General features: G+C 38.1%; 2 protein-coding genes and 2 non-coding genes across 4 annotated transcripts; 3 read left to right on the top strand and 1 right to left on the bottom strand.

Moving 5' to 3' along the window:
- Window positions 1-1,558: 1,558 nt before the first annotated feature.
- Window positions 1,559-12,033, top strand: galca (galactosylceramidase a). Its single transcript, XM_060866255.1, has 17 exons — window positions 1,559-1,760; window positions 1,894-1,962; window positions 2,341-2,404; window positions 5,047-5,160; window positions 6,300-6,439; window positions 6,543-6,581; window positions 6,690-6,817; window positions 6,918-7,073; window positions 7,166-7,290; window positions 8,966-9,093; window positions 9,187-9,276; window positions 9,367-9,456; window positions 9,546-9,690; window positions 10,743-10,923; window positions 11,262-11,422; window positions 11,509-11,585; window positions 11,681-12,033. Exons 1-17 carry the CDS (start codon window positions 1,632-1,634, stop codon window positions 11,822-11,824), a joined length of 1,980 nt encoding a protein of 659 aa, XP_060722238.1. The 5' UTR covers window positions 1,559-1,631; the 3' UTR covers window positions 11,825-12,033.
- Window positions 12,034-13,800: 1,767 nt separating this feature from the next.
- On the top strand, window positions 13,801-19,046 carry ak7a (adenylate kinase 7a). Its single transcript, XM_060864971.1, has 18 exons — window positions 13,801-13,887; window positions 13,967-14,095; window positions 14,946-15,054; window positions 15,145-15,239; window positions 15,363-15,473; window positions 15,553-15,636; window positions 15,918-16,006; window positions 16,125-16,215; window positions 16,306-16,383; window positions 16,476-16,625; window positions 16,782-16,910; window positions 17,029-17,131; window positions 17,374-17,502; window positions 17,584-17,649; window positions 17,897-18,094; window positions 18,362-18,582; window positions 18,725-18,883; window positions 18,985-19,046. The coding sequence occupies exons 1-18, from the start codon at window positions 13,801-13,803 to the stop codon at window positions 19,018-19,020; spliced, it is 2,064 nt and encodes a 687-aa protein (XP_060720954.1). The 3' UTR covers window positions 19,021-19,046.
- Window positions 19,047-19,722: 676 nt separating this feature from the next.
- trnas-gcu (transfer RNA serine (anticodon GCU)) lies at window positions 19,723-19,804 on the top strand. The gene has a single exon. It is a non-coding gene; the product is annotated as a tRNA-Ser (tRNA).
- A 6,525-nt stretch (window positions 19,805-26,329) lies between these two features.
- On the bottom strand, window positions 26,330-26,411 carry trnas-gcu (transfer RNA serine (anticodon GCU)). The gene has a single exon. It is a non-coding gene; the product is annotated as a tRNA-Ser (tRNA).
- Window positions 26,412-26,882: the final 471 nt, after the last annotated feature.

Genomic DNA, 26,882 nt, shown 5'->3' with positions numbered 1-26,882 from the left:
GCATGTCCGCACGCTCTACGGAGAAGCACAGGCACGCGCAGTCAGAGCTGGAGGCATTTATCTATAACGTTAATCGGCCGAAAGCCGCCAAGACAGCAACCAAAAGCAGTGAAATTTCACTATTATTATTACGAGTTGATAGCACAAACAAACTATTAATGCAAACAATCCATTCAATATTAAATAAAAATAACATTTATTGATCTGGTCTTTGTCTTGTGAATATTTATTTTATTAATGACTGCATTCATTGGACACACTGTTTGTAGAGAATGCACACATACATGAACTGATTTGATTCAAGACTGGCATCATTACATCATGCATAAAATTTTGGTGTCCACTTTTGCCATTAAATAATACCACAACTAGCCATATAATATATAATATAAAACTCTTCTTCTTTTAAATTCTCACTGAGGGCTAAACCCCCCTAAAGATGAAATCCTAGAACCGCCCCTGCTCTTATGCCTACCGAAAATCACTGAAATTTTACTTTTACTTCAAATACTTAAGTACATTAAATATCAGAACATTTCTTTTGATACTTAAGTACAGTAAATATCAGATACTTTAAGACTTTTACTTGAGTAATATTCTAAAAGGTAACTTTCACTTCTACCAAAGTCTTTTTCTAGTAGGATACTTGTACTTTTACTCAAGTATTAGTATTGCTTTCTAGTACTTTATACAACACTGGTTATAATATATATATATATATATATATATTGTATTATATATATATATGTATATATATACATATATATGTATATATGTATGTATATATATATATATGTGTGTGTGTGTGTGTGTGTGTGTGTGTGTGTGTGTGTGTGTGTGTGTGTGTATAATACAAAAAAAACGATTAAATAAACCAATACATTAAAACTGTATTTAATACATAACGTATATAATTAAATGTTATTTCTTGTCTTTTGTCTAATAAAATACATTTTATAATAACATTAAATAGTGATGTCATGTAAAGTAATGTCTTTAAAATAAAAAGAAGAGAATCAGCACTTTTCACAAAGTATCTTAGGGATGTAGTCTGAATGACTTTAAAGCCTTGACACCTTGGATGATTGTGAATAAAAACATTATCACTTATACATTCAGTCAAAAGTCAGTACATAAACGAGCATGACTCTTTGAACAGAAATATCAAACGTTACAGAAAAAAAATGCTTTAGTAAATAATGTAATAAATTACATAATGAAAAACATTTCAGATAAAAACAAAGTCTATAACAAAATGTAGCAGATTCTTCAAGATGTCCAGTAAAATTTACTTTATTTACCTTATTATTCCAATAAAATAATAATAATGTATTATAATAAGTTCCTTATAATACTGCACAAGGTGTACACACAATAAACACGAGTATGTTAAAGTAAAATGCATAATAAATTCATGATAGTATGTTTATTAAATATGATGTTCATGTCCGAAAAACTTGTTTTTATACACAGGTAGATGACGTAAGCTGTTAGCGACAGCCAATAAGCAAAAAGCTAAAAATGTCACGTGGTTAACCAGGAAGTAAGAAATTAAACAGCCTGGTGCTGTAAACATTTGTACTGTTGTTGCTCTGCTGACTCAGTTCTGCGTTATACAGGAAGTTGTGACAATGAACTCTAATGTCGGCTTGTTTCTTTTGTCATGTATTCTCTTATGTGGAGCAGAAATGTACGTTGTGGATGATAGGGTCGGGATGGGGAGACGGTTTGATGGTATAGGAGGATTAAGTGGAGGAGGGGTAGGTTACCTGTGTACATCTATCTGTTTGCTGCTCTACCTTATGCTTCTTACATGACATAACGTCAGTGGCATTAAGCATAAAAATGATATCATTTTATTTAATAAAAAATATTGAATATTTTTTCTTTTAGGCTACCTCGAGACTTTTAATTAACTATAAAGAACCGTATAGGAGTCAAATATTGGATTATTTATTTAAGGTAGGTTTTTGCACTACTGTTTATTTGCTTAAGTAATCCTATATATAAATATTAGAACAATAATAGTATTAGATGTAAATCAGCTCGAAATGACTTGAGATCAGTTTAGTTTAACATTAAACACTACATTGAGTTCTCTTTCTCTTAAGACATGAACATCAAACATACTCACTGCAGCATGTCACTTTTATTTCTCAACCAACTTTCTATGAAAAATCTCACATTATAAAAAAAAAAAAAAACACTTATTGTTGTACCAGACTCTATGAAAGTATGAAAAAGCAATAAGACAATGTAAAGCATGTACAGCTGATGCTGAATGTTGTAAAATTATTTGCAAATGAAAAAGTTTAATTAAGCTCCTGTTTTTCCTTCTAGCCTAATTTTGGAGCTTCACTGCACATACTTAAAGTGGAAATAGGAGGTGATTCTCAAACGACAGGTAAAAAAAAAATCATCTGGTAATTCTGTGTGTGTCAAAAAGTTCTAAAAGCTGGCATTGTGATTTGCAGGTTTCATGTAACATTGAGCTTTGCTTTGTCTATGAACTTCTGCTGTCATATGATTTTTACTCCTGAAGTCACACGGCTGTCAGGCTGATGGGGAAACTGTTACTGTTGACACAGTAACGTTTCCTACAGTGTTGACAGGGTGTGTCTCTGATGATACATTTTACTGGAATTAAAATCAAACTGCCTCTTAATTATTTTACATCCAGGCTTTAATACAGGCTACATGAGGATACAACAGGGAACATATAGAGTACAGAAATAAGCTGCAAGAGTATCTTAAGATGGCTGTGTTGAGTATATAGGGGAGATATTCCAGTAAAACCGATACATTACTACTCACATAAATATGCAGTTTTTTTAATCTAGGTCTGGTGATGGAAAAAGCACATGATAATTCAACCCAGTATTCTTTATCAGTAGACATTGTCACAAAGCAGTTTAACAGAAATCTGGATGTTGACTTAGATTCCTAAAGAATAAACCATAGATACATACATACATACATACGTGCATACATACAGTATCTCACAGAAGTGAATACACCCCTCGCATTTTTGTAAATATTTTATTATATCTTTTCATGTGACAACACTGAAGAATTAACACTTTGCTACGATGTAAAGTAGTGAGTGTACAGCTTGTATAACAGTGTAAATTTGCTGTCTCCTCAAAATAGACCCAATTAGCCATTTTCTCTCCCCGGTGTCATGTGGCTAGTTTGTGTTTCAAGGTCACAGGTGTATTAAATTTGGTGTTTTCGCTCTCACTCTTTCATACTGGTCACTGGAAGTTCGAAATGGGACCTCACGGCAATAAACTCTCTGAGGATCTGAAAAAAAAAAGAATTGTCGCCCTACATAAAGATGGCGTAGGCCAAGACTATGAAACTGAGTTGCAGCACGGTGGCCAAGACCATACAGTGGTTTAACAGGACAGGTTCCACTCAGAACAGGCCTTGCTATGGTCGACCAAAGAAGTTAAGTGCACGTGGTCAGCGTCATATCCAGAGGTTGTGTTGGGGAAATCCACGTATGAATGCTGCCAGCATTAATGCAGAGGTTGAAGGGTTGGGGGGTTAGCCTGTCAATGCCCAGACCATACGCAGAGCATCAACTGCATCAAATTGGTCTGCATGGCTGTCGTCCCACAATGAAGCCTTGTCTAAAGATGATGTACAAGAAAGCACGCAAACAGTTTGCTGAAGACAAGCAGACTAAGGACATGGATTACTTGAACCAAGTCCTGTGGTCTGATGAGACCAAGATAAACTTATTTGGTTCAGATGGTGTCAAGCGTGTGTGGCGGCATCCAAGTGAGTAGTAAAAAGACAAGTGTGTCTTGCCTGCAGTCAAGCATGGTGGTGGGAGTGTCATGGTCTGGGGCTGCATGAGTGCTGCCTGCACTGGGGAGCTACAGTTCATTGAGGGAACCGTGAATGCCAACATGTACTGTGACATACTGAAGCCGAGCGTGATTCCCTCACTTTAGAGACTGGGACGCAGGCCAGTATTCCAACATGATAATGACCCCAAACACACCTCCAAGGTGACCACTGCCTTTCTAAAGAAGCTAAGGGTAAAGGTGATGTACTGGCCAAGCATGTCTCCAAAAAAACTGTGGGGCATCCTCAAACGGAAGGTGGAGGAGCGCCAGGTCTCTAACATCCACCAGCTCCGTGATGTCATCATGGAGGAGTGAAAGAGGACTCCAGTGGCAACCTGTGATGCTCTGGTGAACTCCATGCCCAAGAGGGTTAATGCAGTGCTGGAAAATAATGGTGGCCACACAAAATATTGACACAAAATATTGACACTATTGACACAAAATATTGACACTTATTAAAAAACTCCTTGAAATGATATAAGGTAGAAATCTCGAGTGGAGTCAATAGATGGAGCGATTAATACATCTTTGCATTATGCAGGTGTAGAAATGTAAAAACAAATGGTATTAAGAGTGTTGAAAGGCAGGTCTTTTATTATGAATAAGAGACCTGGGATTATAAGCACTGGAAATGTTTTATGATTACAGCAGCAGTTCTTGGGTACAGACATACATAATCCTGGTGAAATTGTCCTCTGAAAAAAATGTGAGGCTTGGGCATATGTTGTATTGGGGATGTGCGAATATTTAGCATATTAGGCAAGAAAAATCTTTAAAACATTGTTTATTTACTTCAGGCAGACAGATAGAATCTTTATAGTCATTGCATAGTATTGGTACACAGCAACAAAATGCTGTTTATCATCTACCAGAAGTCCAAATAGTAGAAAACAGTTATACTGTATAAACAATATGTCTAAAAAATATAATTTTCATTCACATATATATATATATATATATATATATATATATATATATATATATATATATATATATATATATATATATATATAATATAAGTGTGTATATGTGTGTGTGTGTGTATTATATGTACAAGAGTAACCAAGAAATATAGTGTATGTACAGATAATCTACATAAACAATGTAAACTAAAGTAAGCACTGTAGACTTATCTACAATAATGAATATACAGTTATATTCGTATTTGTGTCTATTGTTTTTTCTATAGATGGCACTGAGCCTTCACACATGCACAACGAGACCGATGAGAATTACTTCCGCGGTTATGAGTGGTGGCTTATGAAGGAAGCCAAGAAGAGGAACCCAGACATCATGCTCATCGGTAGGATCACATCTCATCAGATGAAACTCAAGACGATCTTGAGAAGGAGGACATTACACCGATGTGGTCAAATTCAGAACTATTGGCACCCTTTATGAAAATGATAGCCTTAAAACAAGAAGTCTAGTTTTTCTAGACCAGTGTATGTTTTAAATACTCTTAAAATATGCTCCAAACATTCTATTGAAGAATAGCTATTTTATACATTTTGACTTTGCTGTGACTTTGACCCTGTTTGGATCATTTTCAGAATTGATATCTGAGCAAAAAGGTGTGAGATCCCTGTATGACAAACTGGAAGCAATTGAAAGAAAGTTCTTTCAGCCACTTAGTCTGCACCTGAATCTACACCTATTCTGTTCAGCTAAGGTAGAAAGAATACATTAAAGAACAGCACATAGTCTGCTTCTGCAATGCCTAGCATGATTGTTATGCTTGTAAAGGCAGCTTGGCTGAGGCGAGGAGAAGTGTTGTGCAGAAATGTTGTTTAACTTCAGTGTGATACTAATCATTTAGCTCCAATTCATGGTCTTCATTTGAGAATACACAATTCCACTGCCGTACTCCTTCTTCTGGAGTTTTAATTTCAAGGGATTGTGCATTTTCCTCTGTGACCTGCAGGAGGAGAGTCTTTTGTTATGGATGTGTATTGTTCTGGAGGTGGCATCTAAGAACGGATTGTGACCTTGACTTTCAACTAAACTGATCAAGCTCTGAGAATGGAGTTTTTCCAGTATCTTGACTGCAAAATGTGTATAATTTAATATTTTGAAGGGTGCCAATAATTCTTGATTCAATATCATAATCTTGATAATTATCATATTTATCTTGATGGTCCTTACTTCTTTCCTTGGATCTTAGATAACTGTATCCTGCTGAATGATTTTATAAATGATTTATTTCTTTTTCTGTTGCACCACCTGCATAAATAAGGGAGGCAATAAAGAGGTACGTAGTTTTTCCAGGTTCTTGAAGGGTGCCAATATTTCTATTAATCCATCAATCACAGTGATTATAATCATATTTATATCTGTAATCTGTATGTCTTTCCTTTTAATAAATGATTGATTATTATCGCATGCATTACCAGCATCTGACCTGTGTATCTGACAGTTCATCTCCTGTGGGATGTTTTGTAGGTCTGCCTTGGGCTTTTCCGGGATGGGTTGCTAATGGGACCAACTGGCCTTACAACTTCCCAAACATTACTGCTAACTATGTTGTGTCTTGGGTGATCGGAGCCAAACATTATCATGGTCTGGATATTAACTACATAGGGGTATGTTTTTTTTTTCCATTTAGATATTAATCTAAAATTATATTCAAATAATGCATATATTTTAAATTGTTGTTGACATTAAATTGTTGTTGACAATTTTTAGGTATGGAATGAACGGAACTTTGATTCAAAGTACATCCAGGTACAATACCTGATAGAATTAGTCATAAGTTATGATTTTTTTTTTTTTTTTGGGGCGGGGTGTTTGACTCTTTTGTTTTTTGACAATGTTTATTTCATGAACATTCAGGTGCTTCGAGACACCCTAGACCGAGCTCATTTACCAAATGTGGGCATTATTGCAGCAGATGGGAATTGGGACATTTCCAGTGCCTTGCTTGTTGATCCATATCTCAATGATGCTGTTGAAGTTATTGGGTAAGTTTTGGGACATTTTGATCCATAACAGCTTATTTTACACGTTTTCACTGTATTCCATTCATAATACAGTTTAAAAATGACATCATTTTCTTTCCAGTGTTCACTATCCTGGTACCACGACTGTCAAGGAGGCGCTGTTAACGGGTAAAAAGCTTTGGTCTTCGGAGGATTACAGCACGTTTAACGATGACATCGGGGCAGGATGCTGGGCTCGTATTCTTAACTGGAACTATGTCAATGGCAGGATGACGTCGTGAGTAACATACTTCCATAAACCTTCCTGATGAATTACTGAACAACTCATCTGTTTAGATTTATTTAATTATTTATTTCGTAAAAACTTAGGACTATCTCCTGGAATCTGATAGCAAGTTATTATGAAGATCTGTCGTTTGGTCGAGACGGTTTGATGACCGCAGAAGAGCCATGGAGTGGGAATTATGTGGTGGAAACCCCAATATGGATAACTGGTAATATACAGTTTATATGTACAAAATAGTACCAAAGGTTTCATATTTTTAGCCACAGTTGTGTGAATTGTCACCCTCCACCCTAAAATGTAGTCAATCAGCCAGGGCATGACGCTCGGCTCATCTACAGTAGTTGTGCACTAAAGACATGAGGATAATGTAGATAACAAGTAACTCAATCAGTTTAAAATATGTAAATTAAAGCTAAAAATCTTAATACTTCCTTCAGGTAATAACATCAAGCTCAGGCAAAACTAATCCCCAAATAATGTTTTGGAGTAAGAGGAGTATTTATTTTTGTATTTATACATTTGAATTTGCAAATATTCAAAATTGTACCATTTATCTCTTGTACTGAATAACATACTGCACCAAAAGAACAAGTGATTACACAAAATGTTTTTAAGGAAAACAAATTCAGAAGACGCATTTGGGTTTGGATTCCATCACTATTGCCTACGTTTTGTTCATTCAGCTATTAATGACGTTTTATAATTTCCCCAAATTTCTGTCTCCGATTTTTGTACATATTACATCACAGTAGGCTGTAGGTACAAAGGAAATGTTAATGTCCTGAGACAACAAAAGCTGTAATCTAACACAAGTTGTAAAATCATTGCAGTATCGTTGTTGTTTTTGTTCTTTGGATTTTTGCAGTTAAGTTTAGTTTTCTTTGAATTTTTAACATTGTTTATGTACCTGGAAGTACTTACTACTACATGAGTCCTACGCAGCTAGCATACTAGCACTAGACACCAGGATGTAAAAGATTTTATTTTATATGTATAGATACAAGATCCATATAACAAATTATTATTATTATTAGGTTAAATTTAACTCTACATTTTAATAGAATTTTAACTCCAAGAGAATTTAGTTACAACTCCTGAAAAGAGCTGAAATCTCAACCATTCTTACACTCAAATGTAGTTGGATAAACTCACAAAGTTTATTCCAAAGGCCAGAATTTGCTGTGTAGTCTTCAGTTGTAAAAGGTAAGATTTCTATTCTGATTATCTGATGACTACCAGATGAGGATGGGTTCTATTTTGAGTCCGGGTACTTACAAGGATTCTTCCTCATGTTTTCTCAGGTAGCTTTTCCTAAACACTGTTTTGGCAAATCTTTGAGAAACTTTGTCTTATGTTCAATCACCACACGGATCTCTAATATTTCACCTTGAAGTTTATTTTCAAATGTGTTGAAAGAGGACATGAGGTTAAGTGGTGCGAGAGTAGAGGATGCCGAGTATAGAGCTAGGTGGAAACTGTTGATTCGCTGCAGCGACCCATAACGGGGAAAGCCGAAAGTAGAAGTCGTCGTCCATGTTTTCTTGAGTTTGCCAGCTTCTTGACTGTTTCCTCTTGCTCCCGCCAATCTCCTTGCTCTCTACCTAACTCTTCATTAAGTTTATAGTACACCTCTGACCAACTGTGCCTTTTCACCTATAGAGAGCACACACTCAATCAACAGAATACATGATAAATAAAGAGTAAGGAAAATTAGATACACCATTTGAATAACAGAAAAAATACATGGCTCTAGCAAACACTTACATCTGGCTTGATTATTAGGGATAAATCCTGTATCCTGATATCTGTAAAGCTGCTGTGTGACTATGTCCATTGTTAAAAGCTCTGTATGAGTAACATGTACTTGTGTGTTTGTGCTGTAGCTCACACTACACAGTTTGTACAACCCGGCTGGACATACCTCAAGACCATAGGGAACCTCACTCACGGTGGAAGTTACGTAGCGTTAACAGACGGCCAAGGGAACCTTACCATCGTAATAGAAACCATGGTGGGTATTTTTATTTATTTATGTAAGGTAATGCATTGTCTTGTTCCATACTGAGAAATGCAGTCTTATTTACATTAATTTTTTTGTTTGCAGACCCACAATCACTCGCAGTGCATTCGTCCTTCACTCCCTCCTTTCAGTGTTTCAGCTCAGGAATCAACATTTCAGCTCAAAGGCTCCTTTGTACGTGCAGTATCTCTTCAGGTGACCATCTTGTTCCATCTTGTATTGCAGGAAGTAGTTTTGACTGTCTACGCCTCCTTCTTTTTCTAGGCTGCAATCACTCGTCTCCAGTTGTGGTACTCAAAACTGGATTTTGATACCAAAGACGATGTACTCTTTAAGAAGATCGAGCCCATAAAGGTGTAAAAAACGACTAATTTGGGGAGTTATAGCAGATTATAGGATGACATTTTATCTAGCGTGACTTTTAAACACGTCTGTCTGAACAGGTTTCCGGTGGACTTTTTACCTTGAAACTGGGCATTGATGAAATTTACACTGTCACAACTGTCACCACTGGACAAAAAGGCTTCTACTCTGATCCTCCAGATTCTGCTCCATTTCCCAAGAAATACTTTGATGACTTCACTGTCCGTAGGTTTGACTGTATTTGATGTTTAACCTTGCAGTGCTAATGTGGTGTTAACATTTTAAGCTTGCATTTTACTTTAAAAATCTGAGTAAGCAGTCACTGAGGCCAAATAGCAATATCTTGACCTAGATAATCTATTAGTTTAATCTATCAGGTATGTCTGGTGATTGGAAACAAAATAAGTCAAGCAAATTAACAGACAATATGACAATAATTATCTGCAAAACTGCCAAAGCTGAGAGCGAAGTCTCTCTGCGTGTTAAGAAATGGCAATCATGTAGATGATTTTGTTAAAGCACATTAATTTCCCCATGTATGGAGAATGTTTGGGACACCCTGTAGAGCACATTAGCTGATAAGTCTAGACCAGGGGTCGGCAACCCGCGGCTCCGGAGACACAAGTGGCTCTTTCATCCCTCTGCTGCGGAAAATATGGAAAATAAATATTTAATTTAAATTTAGTTGATTTTAGTTAGTTAGTTTTTTAAAAAAAAAAAATAATTCTAAGATTATGATGCTCTTGTAACATTAAAATAAACCGTGTTTAATTTGTTTGTTGCTCAAAATATGCGTCATAACTGCTGACTTGTGAAATCCGACACACAGAAGCAGACACATTTTTGGTTTGCTGCAGCCAGCAAGTTAAAATTTTGATGTCATGAATACGAAAAGGACTCAATTAGACATTGAACATTTTATTTGAAAGTAACCTTCAACCCAGCATCTTTTTTGTTAAGGTTAGTTCAAACTGTTCAAAATATTTTTGTTTGCTTGCAGAAATAAAATTTCGTTTACTCGGTAGCTATACTTTCCATAAAGGTAAAAAACAACATATGCAGTGTTATCTTCATTTTAGATGTCAAATGGGTTTTGTGGCTCTCTGTGTTTTTTTTTTTTTTTTTTTTTTTTTCCTGTGGGAAACGGGTCCAAATGGCTCTTTGAGTGTTAGGTTGCCGACCCTTGGACTAGATGAATTAATCTTATGTGTGAAACCATGTCATTAAGACCTACCAGGTTTAACTTTATTTTTCCTTCTAATTTTTCTCTTGCTCAGAAACGACTCCCTTTTCAGAGGCCCCGTACTTTGCTGACCAGACAGGCGTGTTTGAGTACTTCACAAACCTCACAGATCGAGGGCCACACAATGTCACTTTACGCCAGGTAGTCAACCAGCGTCCAGTTTCGTGGGGTTACGACGCGGATCAGACCATCAGTGTCATCGGAGACCACAGCTGGTTGGTTCATACCACATTAAACATGGAGCATGCTATAGCAGAGATCTGTATATTTAATAATAGGCTTTTTATTATTATTATTATTATTATTATTATTATTACTATTATTTACAGTCTCAAACTAGTGTTGATTTATTTGTGAGAAAAAATGAAAATGTAAGTTCAACATTTATATTTTCTAATATCAGGACAGATTTTTTTAAAGCTTGCGTTATTCTTACTACCTTAAAGTGATTGTGTTAATGTTTGTCTGTCTCATATGCTCAGTTTTAAGTTAATGTCTTCCTTTTTATTTGCTTGGATCTGCAAAATGTGATATTTGCTTACCATTTATTTAGGCAAGACCTGTCAGTCTCCTGTGACATTTACCTTGAAAGTGAGAACAGCGGCGTCTTCGTTGCAGCCAGGGTGGATCAAAGTGGGGAATCAGTCCGAGAATCCAACGGCGTATTTTACTGGGTTTTTGCAAATGGCACATACAAAGTGACTAATGATATCAGTCAGTGGCAAGTCCTGTATCTTTTATGTTTTTACCAACAGTTCAGTGTGTTTTAAGAGCCTGAAAATACTGTCTTCTTGTTTAAGGTGGAAAAAAAGTTCTTGTTGAAGGATTGTCAGGGACAAGGCCAGGTATATGGCACACGCTCACTCTCACAGTAAAGGTAAGAACCTTTCATGTATAAGAAGATAAACTCAAATGATCTAAATGACTTAAATCCAAGCTTCTTTTCTGTAATGTGGTCTTTTCCTTTAACAGGGTAATAAGGCCACTGGAATGCTGAATGGTTTTCCTTTATGGAAGAATGCTGCTGTTCTTCAACCCAAGAATGGCTGGGCTGCGATTGGAACATCCTCATTTGAATTTGCACAGTTTGATAACTTCCTGGTGGATGCAGACTGATCACTTTTGTTAGAATTATTCAGAAATATGTTTTCAAAAATGATCAGAATGTCATGATTACAACTTGGAAAATCATATTTTATATGAACTCAAACCAAAAGAAAATTCATTGCTGCACAATGAATGAAAGTGATGTTTATAACATATGGGAAGATTTGGGAGCACTTTCTTTGTAGTATCTATGGGGAATTTCATGATTTGCTGTGTGTCACTGTGTGTGTGTGTCACTGTGTGTGTGTGTGTCACTGTGTGTGTGTGTGTCACTGTGTGTGTGTGTGTCACTGTGTGTGTGTGTGTGTGTCACTGTGTGTGTGTGTGTGTCACTGTGTGTGTGTGTGTCACTGTGTGTGTGTGTGTCACTGTGTGTGTGTGTGTCACTGTGTGTGTGTGTGTCACTGTGTGTGTGTGTCACTGTGTGTGTGTGTCACTGTGTGTGTGTGTCACTGTGTGTGTGTGTCACTGTGTGTGTGTCACTGTGTGTGTGTGTCACTGTGTGTGTGTGTGTGTGTGTCACTGTGTGTGTGTGTGTCACTGTGTGTGTGTGTGTCACTGTGTGTGTGTGTGTCACTGTGTGTGTGTGTGTCACTGTGTGTGTGTCACTGTGTGTGTGTGTCACTGTGTGTGTGTGTCACTGTGTGTGTGTGTGTCACTGTGTGTGTGTGTGTCACTGTGTGTGTGTGTGTGTGTCACTGTGTGTGTGTGTCACTGTGTGTGTGTGTCACTGTGTGTGTGTGTCACTGTGTGTGTGTGTCACTGTGTGTGTGTGTGTGTGTGTGTCACTGTGTGTGTGTTTGTCACTGTGTGTGGGGGTGTGTCACTGTGTGGGGGTGTGTCACTGTGTGGGGGTGTGCCACTGTGTGTGTGTCACTGTGTGTGTGTGTGTGTCACTGTGTGTGTGTCACTGTGTGTGTGTCACTGTGTGTGTGTGTGTCACTGTGTGTGTGTGTGTGTCACTGTGTGTGTGTCACTGTGTGTGTGTCACTGTGTGTGTGTCACTGTGTGTGTGTCACACTGTGTGTGTGTCACTGTGTGTGTGTCACTGTGTGTGTCACTCTGTGTGTGTCACTCTGTGTGTGTGTCACTGTGTCACTGTGTGTGTGTCACTGTGTGTGTGTCACTGTGTGTGTGTCACTGTGTGTGTGTGTGTGTGTGTGTGTGTGTGTCACTGTGTGTGTGTGTGTGTGTGTGTCACTGTGTGTGTGTTTGTCACTGTGTGTGTGTGTGTCACTGTGTGTGTGTCACTGTGTGTGTGTGTGTGTGTGTGTGTGTGTCACTGTGTGTGTGTGTGTGTGTGTGTCACTGTGTGTGTGTTTGTCACTGTGTGTGTGTGTGTCACTGTGTGGGGGTGTGTCACTGTGTGGGGGTGTGCCACTGTGTGTGTGTGTCACTGTGTGTGTGTGTGTCACTGTGTGTGTGTGTGTGTCACTGTGTGTGTGTGTGTGCCACTGTGTGGGGGTGTGCCACTGTGTGGGGGTGTGCCACTGTGTGGGGGTGTGCCACTGTGTGGGGGTGTGCCACTGTGTGGGGGTGTCACTGTGTGGGTGTGTGTTGTGGGTTAAGTATAGATTTTATCTAAAAATATGAAGAAACTGTGAATCTTCAAACCTTTGATGTATGTATAAATTACTTGCAAATTAAATGTTTATTTTATATAATTAGTATGCACTTGTCATTAATAGTGTTTATTTATACAATCTTGATGATGATGATGATGATGATGATGATGATTACAACGGTACTAAATGGAAACCAATCACAAGCTCCACCAAGGTCCCATTTAAGTGCACCACAGCCATTAGCTAGTCAGATTAATATATTTTGATCTCTATCTAAAATTGTGTACAATTTTAAGGTTTTATCGTGGTCTATAAATCAATCGACTAAATATTAAGCTAGCATTTTCGGTCGTCAAGGAAGCCATTACTTCCGCTTAGCAACTAGAACCCTTGTTTACGACTTGCTTAGCAACGGGAAATATGACAGACGAACACAAGACGTTTCAACGTCCCAAGCGGATTTTTATAAACAAAATAGACACCTACTCGTCAAAATATATCGCTCAGGTAAGATAAGAACTAGTTTAGGTGTTTTTAATAGGTAACGTGGTGTTTTCTTAGGTGTTTTTTGTCCTTTTTCCGTCAGTATCTGTCTACCTGCTCTGCTGGAGAATCCTTTGAAGAAGAGTCTACACCTGAGGAGAGGTTTCAAATTGTAGGGACTGTAAGCAATAAAGATGAAAAAAAGAGAAGCTTTGCTCTGGAAGAATACTATGTAAGTTTTAAAAATAAATAAATAAATAAATAAAAAGCTTTTTAAAAAGATATGGGATGTATTTGAAGTAGTTGGCAACCTAACAATGTTCACGCTTTTTTGAAGTAAATACAACAACAACAAAATATTATAGTACAGTTAGTTTGTAGAAATTAAAATACAAAAGTAATTAACTAGTAAGTAATAACAACCAATGTGCCATGTGAAAAGGTTAACTTAATTAATTAGGCCTTAATAGAGTTCTCATTATGGACTGTCAGCTGATGCACGTAATTAATCTGAATATTCAAACCTGTACTAAAACTTAACAACAGCAATATCTAGATAAGGCAGAGACTGATCACCAAAGGTATATTTGGAAAGACAAAATAAGCAAATTTGGATGAAATAAAAACCTTGTGAAGCTTTTGGAGCGGTCCTTCAGAGTCCCCAGATCATTTCCTATAGCAAGAACAGAAAAACTATAGCTTGCTGGTTACAAAAAAGAATTTGTAAGCTGTGATATTTGCTATAAAAATGTTATTTTTGTAATGTTTGTTTGGCCTGTACTGAAACCAGTTAATATTTGAAATGCTTGATATCATATCTATTGGTTGCACCACAGCCTCGTAAGCCTGACGAAAGAAACATTTCTACAATACACACACAGTAATGTTTAGTAAAAATCACACTGTCCCTCTGGTATCACATCCAAAATGAAGACCCTCTGCTGTATAATTGTAATATATCGATTGACTGTCACATGACCATTTATATTAACAGTCTTATTATAGCTAATCTTATGAAGGCATATCACATCCATAACACAGCAGGTAGCCATTATATCACCCTGCCAATCTGCTCATTTTAGGCCTCAAATCGAGACGAGCTCCTTCAACACCTGATGGATTGTGATGTTATTGTGTATAATATCTCCGAAGATGTTGAAGCGATTGATGAAGCAACATGGGCTGTTTCAGGTGACACCTCCTTATTTTACAGGATTTATTAGAAGCCACCTCTGGTTCATTTTGTGTGAAATTTTGGTGTCTTTTATTTTCCACTCACAGCCCTCCAAAGTGAAATTGAACACTTTACATTTCCCAAGATATATATTTTGGTGTCAACGGTGATGACCTGGGCAAATACTAAACCAGCTGATCCTGTAAGTCATGTCATGACAAAAAAACACATGACTTTATGGACATTTAGGTGACGTGTGAATTAATTTTGATATTGTTTTATGACAGGTAACAATTACAATCACAGATTTCAAATTACTTTATAGGATAGTCCTGAAATTCCAGTGAAGGAAGAAGACTACACACGGAAGAAGCCACATCCAAACTTCAAAGAGCATGCTAATGCAGAGAAGCTTGTATTGAATTTGGGGAAAATGGTTAGAAATAAGCTAAATTCTTGGTAGAGTTTCTCAAAGTTTAAGCTGTATGTTGATTTTTCTCATTTTTCTCGGTCAGGAAAAGACCAAGCTCCGCACTTACGTTGTTGGTGCAGGGATGCAGTATGGCATGGGAGAAGGCATCTTCCACCACTTCTTTAAGGTTATTCAATTAGTCCCAATTTTCTTTGTAATCTAAATATCATAATGGTTTGCAAGCACAAAACACACCACTCAGACTGACCTGCAGCAACAAGCATGAGATTTTCAGTAAAGAACCAATCTTTCCATTTTGACTTCACACATTGTAGTCAACCACATGAGCAAATCTTTAGGTGATAGTTTCAGAAAAGATATTGGATGAAACAGACTTCTGTGACTTCTGTTATTCTCGTTTTTTTCTCTCCAAACTGTTCTTTTAACGATACTAATTGTATTACCTAGACATGCTGGCTTGGGGAGTTGAGCAGCATCCCTATACCAGATCCAAGCACTAATGTCATCCCTACCATCCACGTCAACGATCTGGCTGGGTTAGTGGATTAAATAAAGTTCATTTTTATTAAACACAGTAATGTGTGACACACAATTTGGTAAAGTTTTTGAATGATGTTTCCTGGCTTTGATGTTGACTGTAATCTGTTTCTTCAGCATCCTGCAAAACATCATCGATCACAAACCCAAAATGCACTACTTAATTGCTGTGGATGATGCCCACAATTCTTTGGAAGAAATTGTTGAGGTAAAAGCTCTGAACAAGCTGTGTCTTTTAAAATGAGCTATTTTTTTTTTAATTGAATTAAATCAGTTACCATTACCCTCCATCCACCAGGCCATTGCATATGTTCTGGGTCCTGGAGAAGTTCAGAAAGTGCATTATGACAGTGTGCACCTCACAAAGGAACTTACGGTAAGTTTATAGACAAGATTGACCTAAGCATAAGATTTGGTCAACTGAAACTCGTACTTGACAATTTAATATTGTCTTGTTGTTTCCCTAAGCAAACCGATCTAGCTTGCCTAAGTATAGACCTCCTCATTGAGACCGTTTTGCCAAAAAGTCGGCTGAACCTGCACTGGTTGTGTGAAACTGGACTTGTTGAGAACATCAACCTTGTTGTAGAGGAGTACAGACAGATCAGACGTCTTCTAGTAAGTGTGTAGACGTGTACATTTATTTACACAGAATATGATATTTTGCTTGTATATATTTGACACACACACACCACTGTATAGTGAATGACTAATTGACAGTAGTGTCGATCATTTGCCTTCTAAATAAAGTAGTGTCGATAAAATGCCTTCTAGCCAATCAAGATCTGTCTCCTTGGCCCGCCGGCTGTCGGGAAGAGTTCAGTCGCAGCACAACTGTGTAAACATTACAAACTTCATTATATTGGCGTTAAGGAAGCAGTTGAGGAGAAAATAAAACTTTTGGTCAGTGTGATTCGAAGCAATTTGCTATTACAACCAGGGTTTCTGTTTTAAAGTGTATTTTTATGTCAGCAATCAGGACTAATGTTGTGTTATGTACATGTATTGTTATGGTATATAGGAGGAAATGCTACAACGGTGTGAGGAGAATAATGACACTGAGGGATCATTACAGGCTCAGGAACAGCTCAGCACACTGAAGGATGATCTTTCCCAGAATCAAGGTCTATTTTTTCTCTTTATATAAAAGAGATTTTTTTAGATCTCTTTTTTAGAACCACGATTAGCTGCTAGCTAAGTTTGTGTTGTGTAGTGAAAGCAGAAATTGGTCCCCAAATATGGCAATTACAACAGAACAATTACAATTAGATGCTGTTTGATCATGGGTGGATGCTTCAATATTCTTATGAACTTTTTTAAATCAGATAGGATTTAAATAAAACAGAATTTATGTATGTGTGTGTAGGTCAACTTGCAGACCATAATGTTTTGGACATCATCAGAGAGAAGCTTTACTCAAAGCCGTGCAGGAATCAGGGCTTTGTATTGGACGGCTACCCCTGTACACACGAGCAAGCTAACAAACTTTTCAATGGTGAGACACTGAAATACTGATGCAGTGACATCGTATACAACATTCATTTTGCATTAGTTTAACACTCTCACCGTATCTCAGATGAGGAGAAGGAACCAGGGATCTCCAGATCACTTTTACTGCCCCATGATGAAAAGATATTACCAGGTATGTTTTTGAAGCATCTCATTACTTTTGTAGACATTTCTACAATCACTGCAAATGTAGCTGAAGCTATATATAGAATATCACAGCTTACAATGTTTGTTATTTCATGTTTATATTCATATTTTTTTGTTTATATTATTTCATGTTATATTCAGTCTTTAAGTTTGTGATGATTTAACAATATAAGCGGAATATCTTTGCTTTATTTAAAATTTCACCAACTAAATATGCCATTTTTTCCTCCCAGAATATGTCATTTCACTCGATGCCACTGATGAGTTTCTGAAAGAGCGAGTCCGGAACCTTCCGCAGTCTGTAGCAGAGGAGATGCACTACACCCAGGACAAGTTTCTGCAGCGACTGTCCATCTTCAGGGACGCAAACACGGAGGAAGTATCGGTGCTTGACTATTTCGATGAGCTGGAGATAGATCATGAACACATTGGTGAGAATATAGTTCAAGGATTTTATCAGAGTAACAGATGCAGCAACAAAACCTTTGATAGTCTTGTAAAACCTGCTCAGATTGACAGCAGATAATGGGAAAAAACTAGGAAGAATAAAGTATAAAGTTTCTTTGTACAGTGAGAGTAACAGTGAAGCAGATAATCCCTAAAGCAGGAAACACAAACAAACAAATACAAATAAGAACATGAATGGTACAAAGAGCCAAAAGTGCTGCAGAGGTTAACAGAAAGCGTTGACTCTTCAGAGATCAACAGACTGGATGACCCTGAAAACGAAGCGGTGATTAAGAAAATAATCGAAGTGGTGGGAGAGCCGAGAAATTACGGTCCCACCCCTGAGGAACAAAAGGAACAGGAGAGGAAACGTGCACTGGAGAAGCAGCAACGCTTCATGCAGGAAGAAGCCGAGCGTGCACTCAGAGAGGCTGAGGAGGAGACCAGGATGACCGCTCTCCTGGAGGAATGGGTAATTCACACACTGCTATAACTGAAAAATCATTAGCATAACACAGCAGAAGTATGTTTAAGTATCAGCTATCTTCAGCTTTACACAGATTAACATCTATTCATAATGCTCATGCAGGCTGAAGCTATTGTGTCCCATTTAGAACAGGAACATGCTGGAGGTGAAAAAGCAGGAGCGTGAGTTACTGGAGGCACGCTCACTTCCACTGAGACACTACCTGATGAAGTATATCATGCCAGCTCTCAGAGAAGGACTTGGGGCCTGCTGCCAGGTGAAACCTGATGATCCCATCGACTTTCTGGTATTTTCTTTCTTTGCCTTTTGTTAAACATGTATATGTTTATAGAATTATGCTTCACTATGAACTGTGTGTGTGCGTGTGTGTGCATGTGTGTGTTTCAGGCTGAATATCTTTTAAGAAACAACACAGACGACTAGCTGTACACAGCGCAACTCAGTTTAACACAGCACAATTGCTTCAATTTAACCCTGAGATATGAAAAAATTTACAGAAAATTCAATTTTTTTTGGAAATTGAAGTGCTTACTGGGACTTTAAACAAGATAATAATTTTTTTTATTACAAATGTGTTAACATTTACAAATGTGATTTTTTTTTTGTATCATATTTGATACTTTGGGTATTTAAGGCAATTTACTGACCACAACAATGTTTATTTCCCAATAAAAAACACTGATTATTGCATTTGGAATGTTTAAAACATTTTTGTTTTCTTTTTATTTTATCTTTTTCCAAACAGGAACCTTTTTTTATGACATTTTCAATATTTCATTTCATGACATCTTCAACACTGTACTTTTTTAACATCTGAAAATACACACGAAACACTAATGTTTATGTATTCTGAATTTCTTCTCTGAATTGGTAAATAATACATACAGATTATGATAATCATTTAATTGTTTTACTGAAATATTACACTTGGTAATTTTTTTATTTAGGAAAATGTTATATGTATACGTAATATTATATATCTGTGATACATGAATCATGGCTCTTCGACGCCCCTTGTTGGCAATGTGCGTCATAAACATTTAGACCACCGCAGTTGTCCGAGATGAGTTATAATTGATATCTTATTATTTTATTACGGACATAAAGAAATCTGTGGTATTATCTGACGAGGTGGCCGAGTGGTTAAGGCGATGGACTGCTAATCCATTGTGCTCTGCACGCGTGGGTTCGAATCCCATCCTCGTCGCTAACATGTGTTTTAATCCAGTTCACATTTTACCGCTTTCACACTCTTCTTGCCAAAAAGTGGGCAACCTCGCAGATAGGCTATGAACATGGATTCAGGACATAGCCATGATTAGAGGACCTGAGTGTGTGCTTGGGTTCCTACAATAATAAGTATATTATTAGACCTATATATTATTTACCTTGTTAACAGACAGTAGAAAAGTGAGATGGGATTACTAATGTGTAATTTTGAATGAACCACGTGTGATTCTGGTCATTTTTGTTTTACTTACTATTATTATTTCATGAATTCACCCACTCTTTGGATCCTCCTTAAGACGCGTCTGAAATAGCAAGGACTCTCCAGTAGATGGCGATCAAGCTCAAGCTGCACCTCCAGCGGATAGACTGGATATCTGTGGATATCTGGATATCTGAGTGGTTAAGGCGATGGACTGCTAATCCATTGTGCTCTGCACGCGTGGGTTCGAATCCCATCCTCGTCGGGGTTCCTGCTTTATGACCTCACAACAGCCTTCTTCCTGAAACTAGTTGGACCTTCTATATAAAAATATCTAATAACATAATATTTACTTAGTGCACTCTATTTTTATGTATCTGTCTTGCTCATTACATTTTAGAGGGATGCCCCACATCCGCATTGGTGCCCACAGAAACGTTCGCTGTCTGAAATAGCTACCTGGATCAGGAGGTGAAGTTGTAGGCTTGCAAGGGCTTGGTGGATAAAACCAATTCTGTGAAAACTGCTGCTTTAGCTGTCCTGTGCTGTCATAAAGACACTGTGCTATCCACTTCTGATCTGCTGGTTTAATAACTCTACAGAATTGCTTGGGGAGAAATTCACTTCTGGAGGCTTCAGGTTGATGTCTGTTGTGGATGATGTGTGTGGAGCACTTTGTAAAGTGAAACTGGCCTTTTGAATGCCAGCAGCAACCGATGTATGTTCTTGAGCAGCTACAGGATGGCTGGGCGAGCTGTTGTGCTGGTTTGAGAGGCTGGGCGATATTAAAGTATTAATAATAACAACATATATTTTTATGCAAATATTTTGTTATTATTAATACTTTAATACTTGTGATTAAATTAAATAGTAATAATATTTGAATAAAAAAATATATATTGCTATTATTAATACTTTAATATCGGAGGAAGTATCGGTGCTTGACTATTTCGATGAGCTGGAGATAGATCATGAACACATTGGTGAGAATATAGTTCAAGGATTTTATCAGAGTAACAGATGCAGCAACAAAACCTTTGATAGTCTTGTAAAACCTGCTCAGATTGACAGCAGATAATGGGAAAAAACTAGGAAGAATAAAGTATAAAGTTTCTTTGTACAGTGAGAGTAACAGTGAAGCAGATAATCCCTAAAGAAAAATAAAGTGAAATAGAGTGAGTATTGCAGAAAACACTTCCCTGTCCTGCACTACTACGTTTTTTTTTCTTGTCCTGCACTACAAGTAACACACTTCAAACGATTCCTAACATAGGTCCTAACAGGTCCTAACACTTCCTAACGCCAAGTCCTAACAATTCCGAACGGGGTAAAACTGTCATTGGCTGAAGCAGCGGGTTGGGGGCGGGACAAAACAGTTATTCGCCGAAGCAGAGATATGGGGCGGGACAAAACAGGCAGAGCTTGAAGACCAAGAGCTTGTGGCAAGAGGAGAGCCACCAAAAAAGCGTCTGTGTAAAGAAGGCTACCACTATCAATGTAAATTGTGTGGTCAGTCAAAGACCAAAATTACTGGCCATACTCAGTCTAAGGGTAAATGGTACTGTCCAGCATCTGGGAAAACCATTGAACAGTGGAAAGACTCTTTGTAAATTCAAAGAACATTTATTTTATTATTATTATTTATTGTCTATTTTTTCTAGCAATTTATTTTAACATTTTTATGTTATAACCTTTGTAATAAGTTAAATGTTCTATAGTGATAGTATTTATATAATTATTGTAGTTATAATATAATAATTGTGATTAAATTAAAAAGGAATAATAATTGTTATTATTAATATATATTTTACTATTATATATTTTCTATATTATTACTTTATTATTTATATTATAACTATAATAATTATTATATACTATAACTAAAGCAACATTTTATTATTATTATTTTTTTTTATATAAATTGTTGATTATACTTCTATCACCGGCGAGCTGTTGTGCTGGTTTGAGATGCTGGGCGAGCTGCTGTGCTGGTTTGAGATGCTGGGCGAGCTGCTGTGCTGGTTTGAGTTGCTGGGCGAGCTGTTGTGCTGGTTTGAGTTGCTGGGCGAGCTGTTGTGCTGGTTTGAGTTGCTGGGCGAGCTGTTGTGCTGGTTTTAGATACTGGGCGAGCTGTTGTGCTGGTATGAGGGGCTGGGTGAGCTGTTATGCTGGTATGAGGGGCTGGGCGAGCTGCTGTGCTGGTATGAGAGGCTGGGCGAGCTGCTGTGCTGGTTTGAGTTGCTGGGCGAGCTGCTGTGCTGGTTTGAGTTGCTGGGCGAGCTGTTGTGCTGGTTTGAGTTGCTGGGCGAGCTGTTGTGCTGGTTTGAGAGGCTGGGCGAGCTGTTGAGCTGGTTTTAGATACTGGGCGAGCTGTTGTGCTGGTATGAGGGGCTGGGTGAGCTGTTGTGTTGGTATGAGGGGCTGGGTGAGCTGTTGTGCTGGTTTGAGAGGCTGGGCGAGCTGTTGTGCTGGTTTGAGAGGCTGGGCGAGCTGTTGTGCTGGTTTGAGGTGCTGGTTTGAGATGCTGGGCAAGCTGTTGTGCTGCTCTGAGATGCTGGGCGAGCTGTTGTTCTGGTTTGAGTTGCTGGGCGAGCTGTTGTGCTGGTATGAGAGGCTGGGCGAGCTGTTGTTCTGGTTTGAGTTGCTGGGCGAGCTGTTGTGCTGGTTTGAGATGCTGGGCGAGCTGTTGTGCTGGTATGAGGGGCTGGGCGAGCTGTTGTGCTGGTTTGAGAGGCTGGGCGAGCTGTTGTGCTGGTATGAGGGGCTGGGCGAGCTGCTGTGCTGGTATGAGAGGCTGGGCGAGCTGTTGTGCTGGTTTGAGAGGCTGGGCGAGCTGCTGTGCTGGTTTGAGTTGCTGGGCGAGCTGTTGTGCTGGTTTGAGTTGCTGGGCGAGCTGTTGTGCTGGTTTGAGTTGCTGGGCGAGCTGTTGTGCTGGTTTGAGAGGCTGGGCGAGCTGTTGAGCTGGTTTTAGATACTGGGCGAGCTGTTGTGCTGGTATGAGGGGCTGGGTGAGCTGCTGTGCTGGTATGAGAGGCTGGGCGAGCTGTTGTGCTGGTTTGAGAGGCTGGGCGAGCTGCTGTGCTGGTTTGAGTTGCTGGGCGAGCTGCTGTGCTGGTTTGAGTTGCTGGGCGAGCTGTTGTGCTGGTTTGAGTTGCTGGGCGAGCTGTTGTGCTGGTTTGAGTTGCTGGGCGAGCTGTTGTGCTGGTTTGAGAGGCTGGGCGAGCTGTTGAGCTGGTTTTAGATACTGGGCGAGCTGTTGTGCTGGTATGAGGGGCTGGGTGAGCTGTTGTGCTGGTTTGAGTTGCTGGGCGAGCTGTTGTGCTGGTTTGAGAGGCTGGGCGAGCTGTTGAGCTGGTTTTAGATACTGGGTGAGCTGCTGTGCTGGTATGAGAGGCTGGGCGAGCTGCTGTGCTGGTATGAGAGGCTGGGCGAGCTGTTGTGCTGGTTTGAGAGGCTGGGCGAGCTGCTGTGCTGGTTTGAGTTGCTGGGCGAGCTGCTGTGCTGGTTTGAGTTGCTGGGCGAGCTGTTGTGCTGGTTTGAGTTGCTGGGCGAGCTGTTGTGCTGGTTTGAGAGGCTGGGCGAGCTGTTGAGCTGGTTTTAGATACTGGGCGAGCTGTTGTGCTGGTATGAGGGGCTGGGTGAGCTGTTGTGTTGGTATGAGGGGCTGGGTGAGCTGTTGTGCTGGTTTGAGAGGCTGGGCGAGCTGTTGTGCTGGTTTGAGGTGCTGGTTTGAGATGCTGGGCAAGCTGTTGTGCTGCTCTGAGATGCTGGGCGAGCTGTTGTGCTGGTTTGAGAGGCTGGGTGAGCTGTTGTTCTGGTTTGAGTTGCTGGGCGAGCTGTTGTGCTGGTATGAGAGGCTGGGCGAGCTGTTGTGCTGGTTTGAGGTGCTGGTTTGAGATGCTGGGCAAGCTGTTGTGCTGGTTTGAGGTGCTGGTTTGAGATGCTGGGCAAGCTGTTGTGCTGCTCTGAGATGCTGGGCGAGCTGTTGTGCTGGTATGAGAGGCTGGGCGAGCTGTTGTTCTGGTTTGAGTTGCTGGGTGAGCTGTTGTGCTGGTTTGAGAGGCTGGGTGAGCTGTTGTTCTGGTTTGAGTTGCTGGGCGAGCTGTTGTGCTGGTATGAGAGGCTGGGCGAGCTGTTGTGCTGGTATGAGAGGCTGGGCGAGCTGTTGTTACATACTTACATGTTGTTAAAACTTACATAAACATAATCAATTATGTGTTATATCATTATTATAACACATAAACAGTCACACAAACAATTGTAATCAGTAGTACATATGGTGTAATGCTTTTTTTCCAGTTACAGCCGAGTATTCCCTCCATTTTTGCGTTCATCAGGGGAAAAAAGGCGCGAAATAACAGCAAAGACTTCACACTGTATATTATTTATTATTGATATAATCAATATATCATATAAAAAAAATAGTGTATAAGTTAAAGCAGTAAATCGTGCACGAAAGCATTGCAAACATATCTATATAAATAAATGGTCGTCGCGACCAAAACAGCTTACATATCTAATATAAATGTGAGTATTGTTAAAGAACTGTCAACCAAAGTTAGCCAAATCAACGACCGAACTCACCTGCACGTTGCCGAAAGGTTAAAAACTTGAATCTTGACTTGAAAAAGGAGGAGTAATACTTGTGAATATATATTACAAGAGTAAATATACATATATAAATATACATATATATATATATATATATATATATATATATATATATATATATATATATATCAGGATCGTGAACTGATGAATTGACTGTTTTGTCAAAAACACAGGGAGCCACAAAACCCTTTTGACATCTAAAATGTAGAGAACACTGCATATATTGTTTTTACCTTTATGGAAAGTATAGAAAGATAGTTTCAGGAAGAAGGCTGTTGTTTTTTTTTATTAATGCCATAAACCAACAATACAATGGTATATATTCTTTAAAGAACAAATACACAGCAACTAAAATAAAAGAAATGCCAGAGGACAAGAGCAAATTATAACAAACAAAAGGAAAAGGAAAAGGGTGCTACCCTATACATCATATCTGCTTACAATATTATAAGCTCAAATTGCCTTTTTGCTTCGACAATTACCCAAAACAGAACAATAAACAGAACAATGAAATCATTTATAAAGCAAACAAAATTTGGTTTGGACCACTTGGTCAGACCACTTCATTTTATGAATGTGATATTTTCCCATTAATAATAAAAATTGTATGAAATATGCCTTCTCTTTTTCAATCCCATGATCATTAAAGTGTATCATTATATCGAGTCCACTCAACTGCAATTCAATGTTCAATTTTTTCTTAACTAAATTCTCCATCTCAATCCAAAATATTTTTGTATGTAGGCAATGGAAAACCAAATGAAAAATAGTTTCCTTTTCACCTTTACAGAAATTACAGGAGTAATCAATATCTAATTTAAAACATTCCAGCACATGTTTTACTGGGTATATTCTATGCATTATTTTAAAAGAGACATCTTTTACTTTATTATTAATGTAGAATTTATCCACCGTTCACCAAGCTTTACGCCAATTCACATCCCCAAACACAGAAGACCAGAAAAAATGAGCTAGAGGATAAACAATATTATTAAGTATATTTCTAATATAGTTATTTGAGACTCTATTTTGTAAAATATTTGTATTACCAATAAATATTGTACCCTTGATATCTGTAAAATTTAGATTTTTTAGATGTAAAATTTTAGATTCTTCCCCCTGTAATGCATTCCTCAGACGTATCAATACTTTTTGGGGAATTGCATCCATTACAACAGCAATTTCTTTAGGACTAACTGGTATTTTAAATTTATTCAAAAATTCTCTATATGTCAATAAATTTCTATCATTATTTAAAATCTGACTAACTAATATAATATTGTTTTCAACCCAGTATTAAAAAAAAGAGATTTATTTTTATATAGGATGTCTTTGTTGTTCCAAATATAATATCTCCTAGGTGAAAAGTTATGCTTATAGGCCAGTGTGCATAACATGAGAGATTGTTTATGAAATTTTGCAAGCTTAACCGGTATTTTTTCGATTGAATAATTACACATTAATAAAAATGAGAGGTCACCCAATTGCTTGAATACATAGTTGGGAAAGGAGTTCCAAATACTGTCTTTATCTTTTAAATATTGAATAAGCCAATTTATTTTAAATACATTGTTTAATACATTGTTTACGCATCATAACTCAACACTTCTAAACCACCATGATCTTTGGAATTGAGGTCCAAATAGACTAGTTTCAGAAGGGTGTTGTGAGGTGACATAAAGGAAGGAACCCCGACGAGGATGGGATTCGAACCCACGCGTGCAGAGCACAATGGATTAGCAGTCCATCGCCTTAACCACTCGGCCACCTCGTCTGACAGAGAGACACGTTTTAAGGTGGACCGATACAGTAACAAAAATAAATAAATAATGGAAATGATAATTATATAAGAAAATAAATGAAAAAAAAAAACCAAATCAAATGTGATTTTATATTTTAGTACTTTTCACTAAAGTCTGTAGTAATTAAAAAGAAGTCATCTTAATGAGTGACAATTGTAATAAGGGATACCAGATTTATCTGAATCAGAGTTCAGAAATTTTTATTGTCAGTTGGTGTCAGGGAAAATGTAATCTGAATCCTTTGCAAGGTGTCTCGATAAGTTCTCTTCTGTCGGTCGAGCAGTCTAAAAAACAAATTCATTTTACACTAAAATAATTGCAAATGTATATGATTTCCTCAGTACAATAAACTTACAGTACATTTACGTTTCTTCATAATACACTCGTGTGTTCATAATAAAGTGCCCAGTAAGTGTATATTATCTATTATTATTATTATTATT

Source organism: Tachysurus vachellii, chromosome 3 (genome assembly GCF_030014155.1).
Source record: "Tachysurus vachellii isolate PV-2020 chromosome 3, HZAU_Pvac_v1, whole genome shotgun sequence".
Classification (NCBI taxonomy): Eukaryota; Metazoa; Chordata; class Actinopteri; order Siluriformes; family Bagridae; genus Tachysurus; species Tachysurus vachellii.
This window is presented reverse-complemented; position numbering and strand designations above follow the sequence as displayed.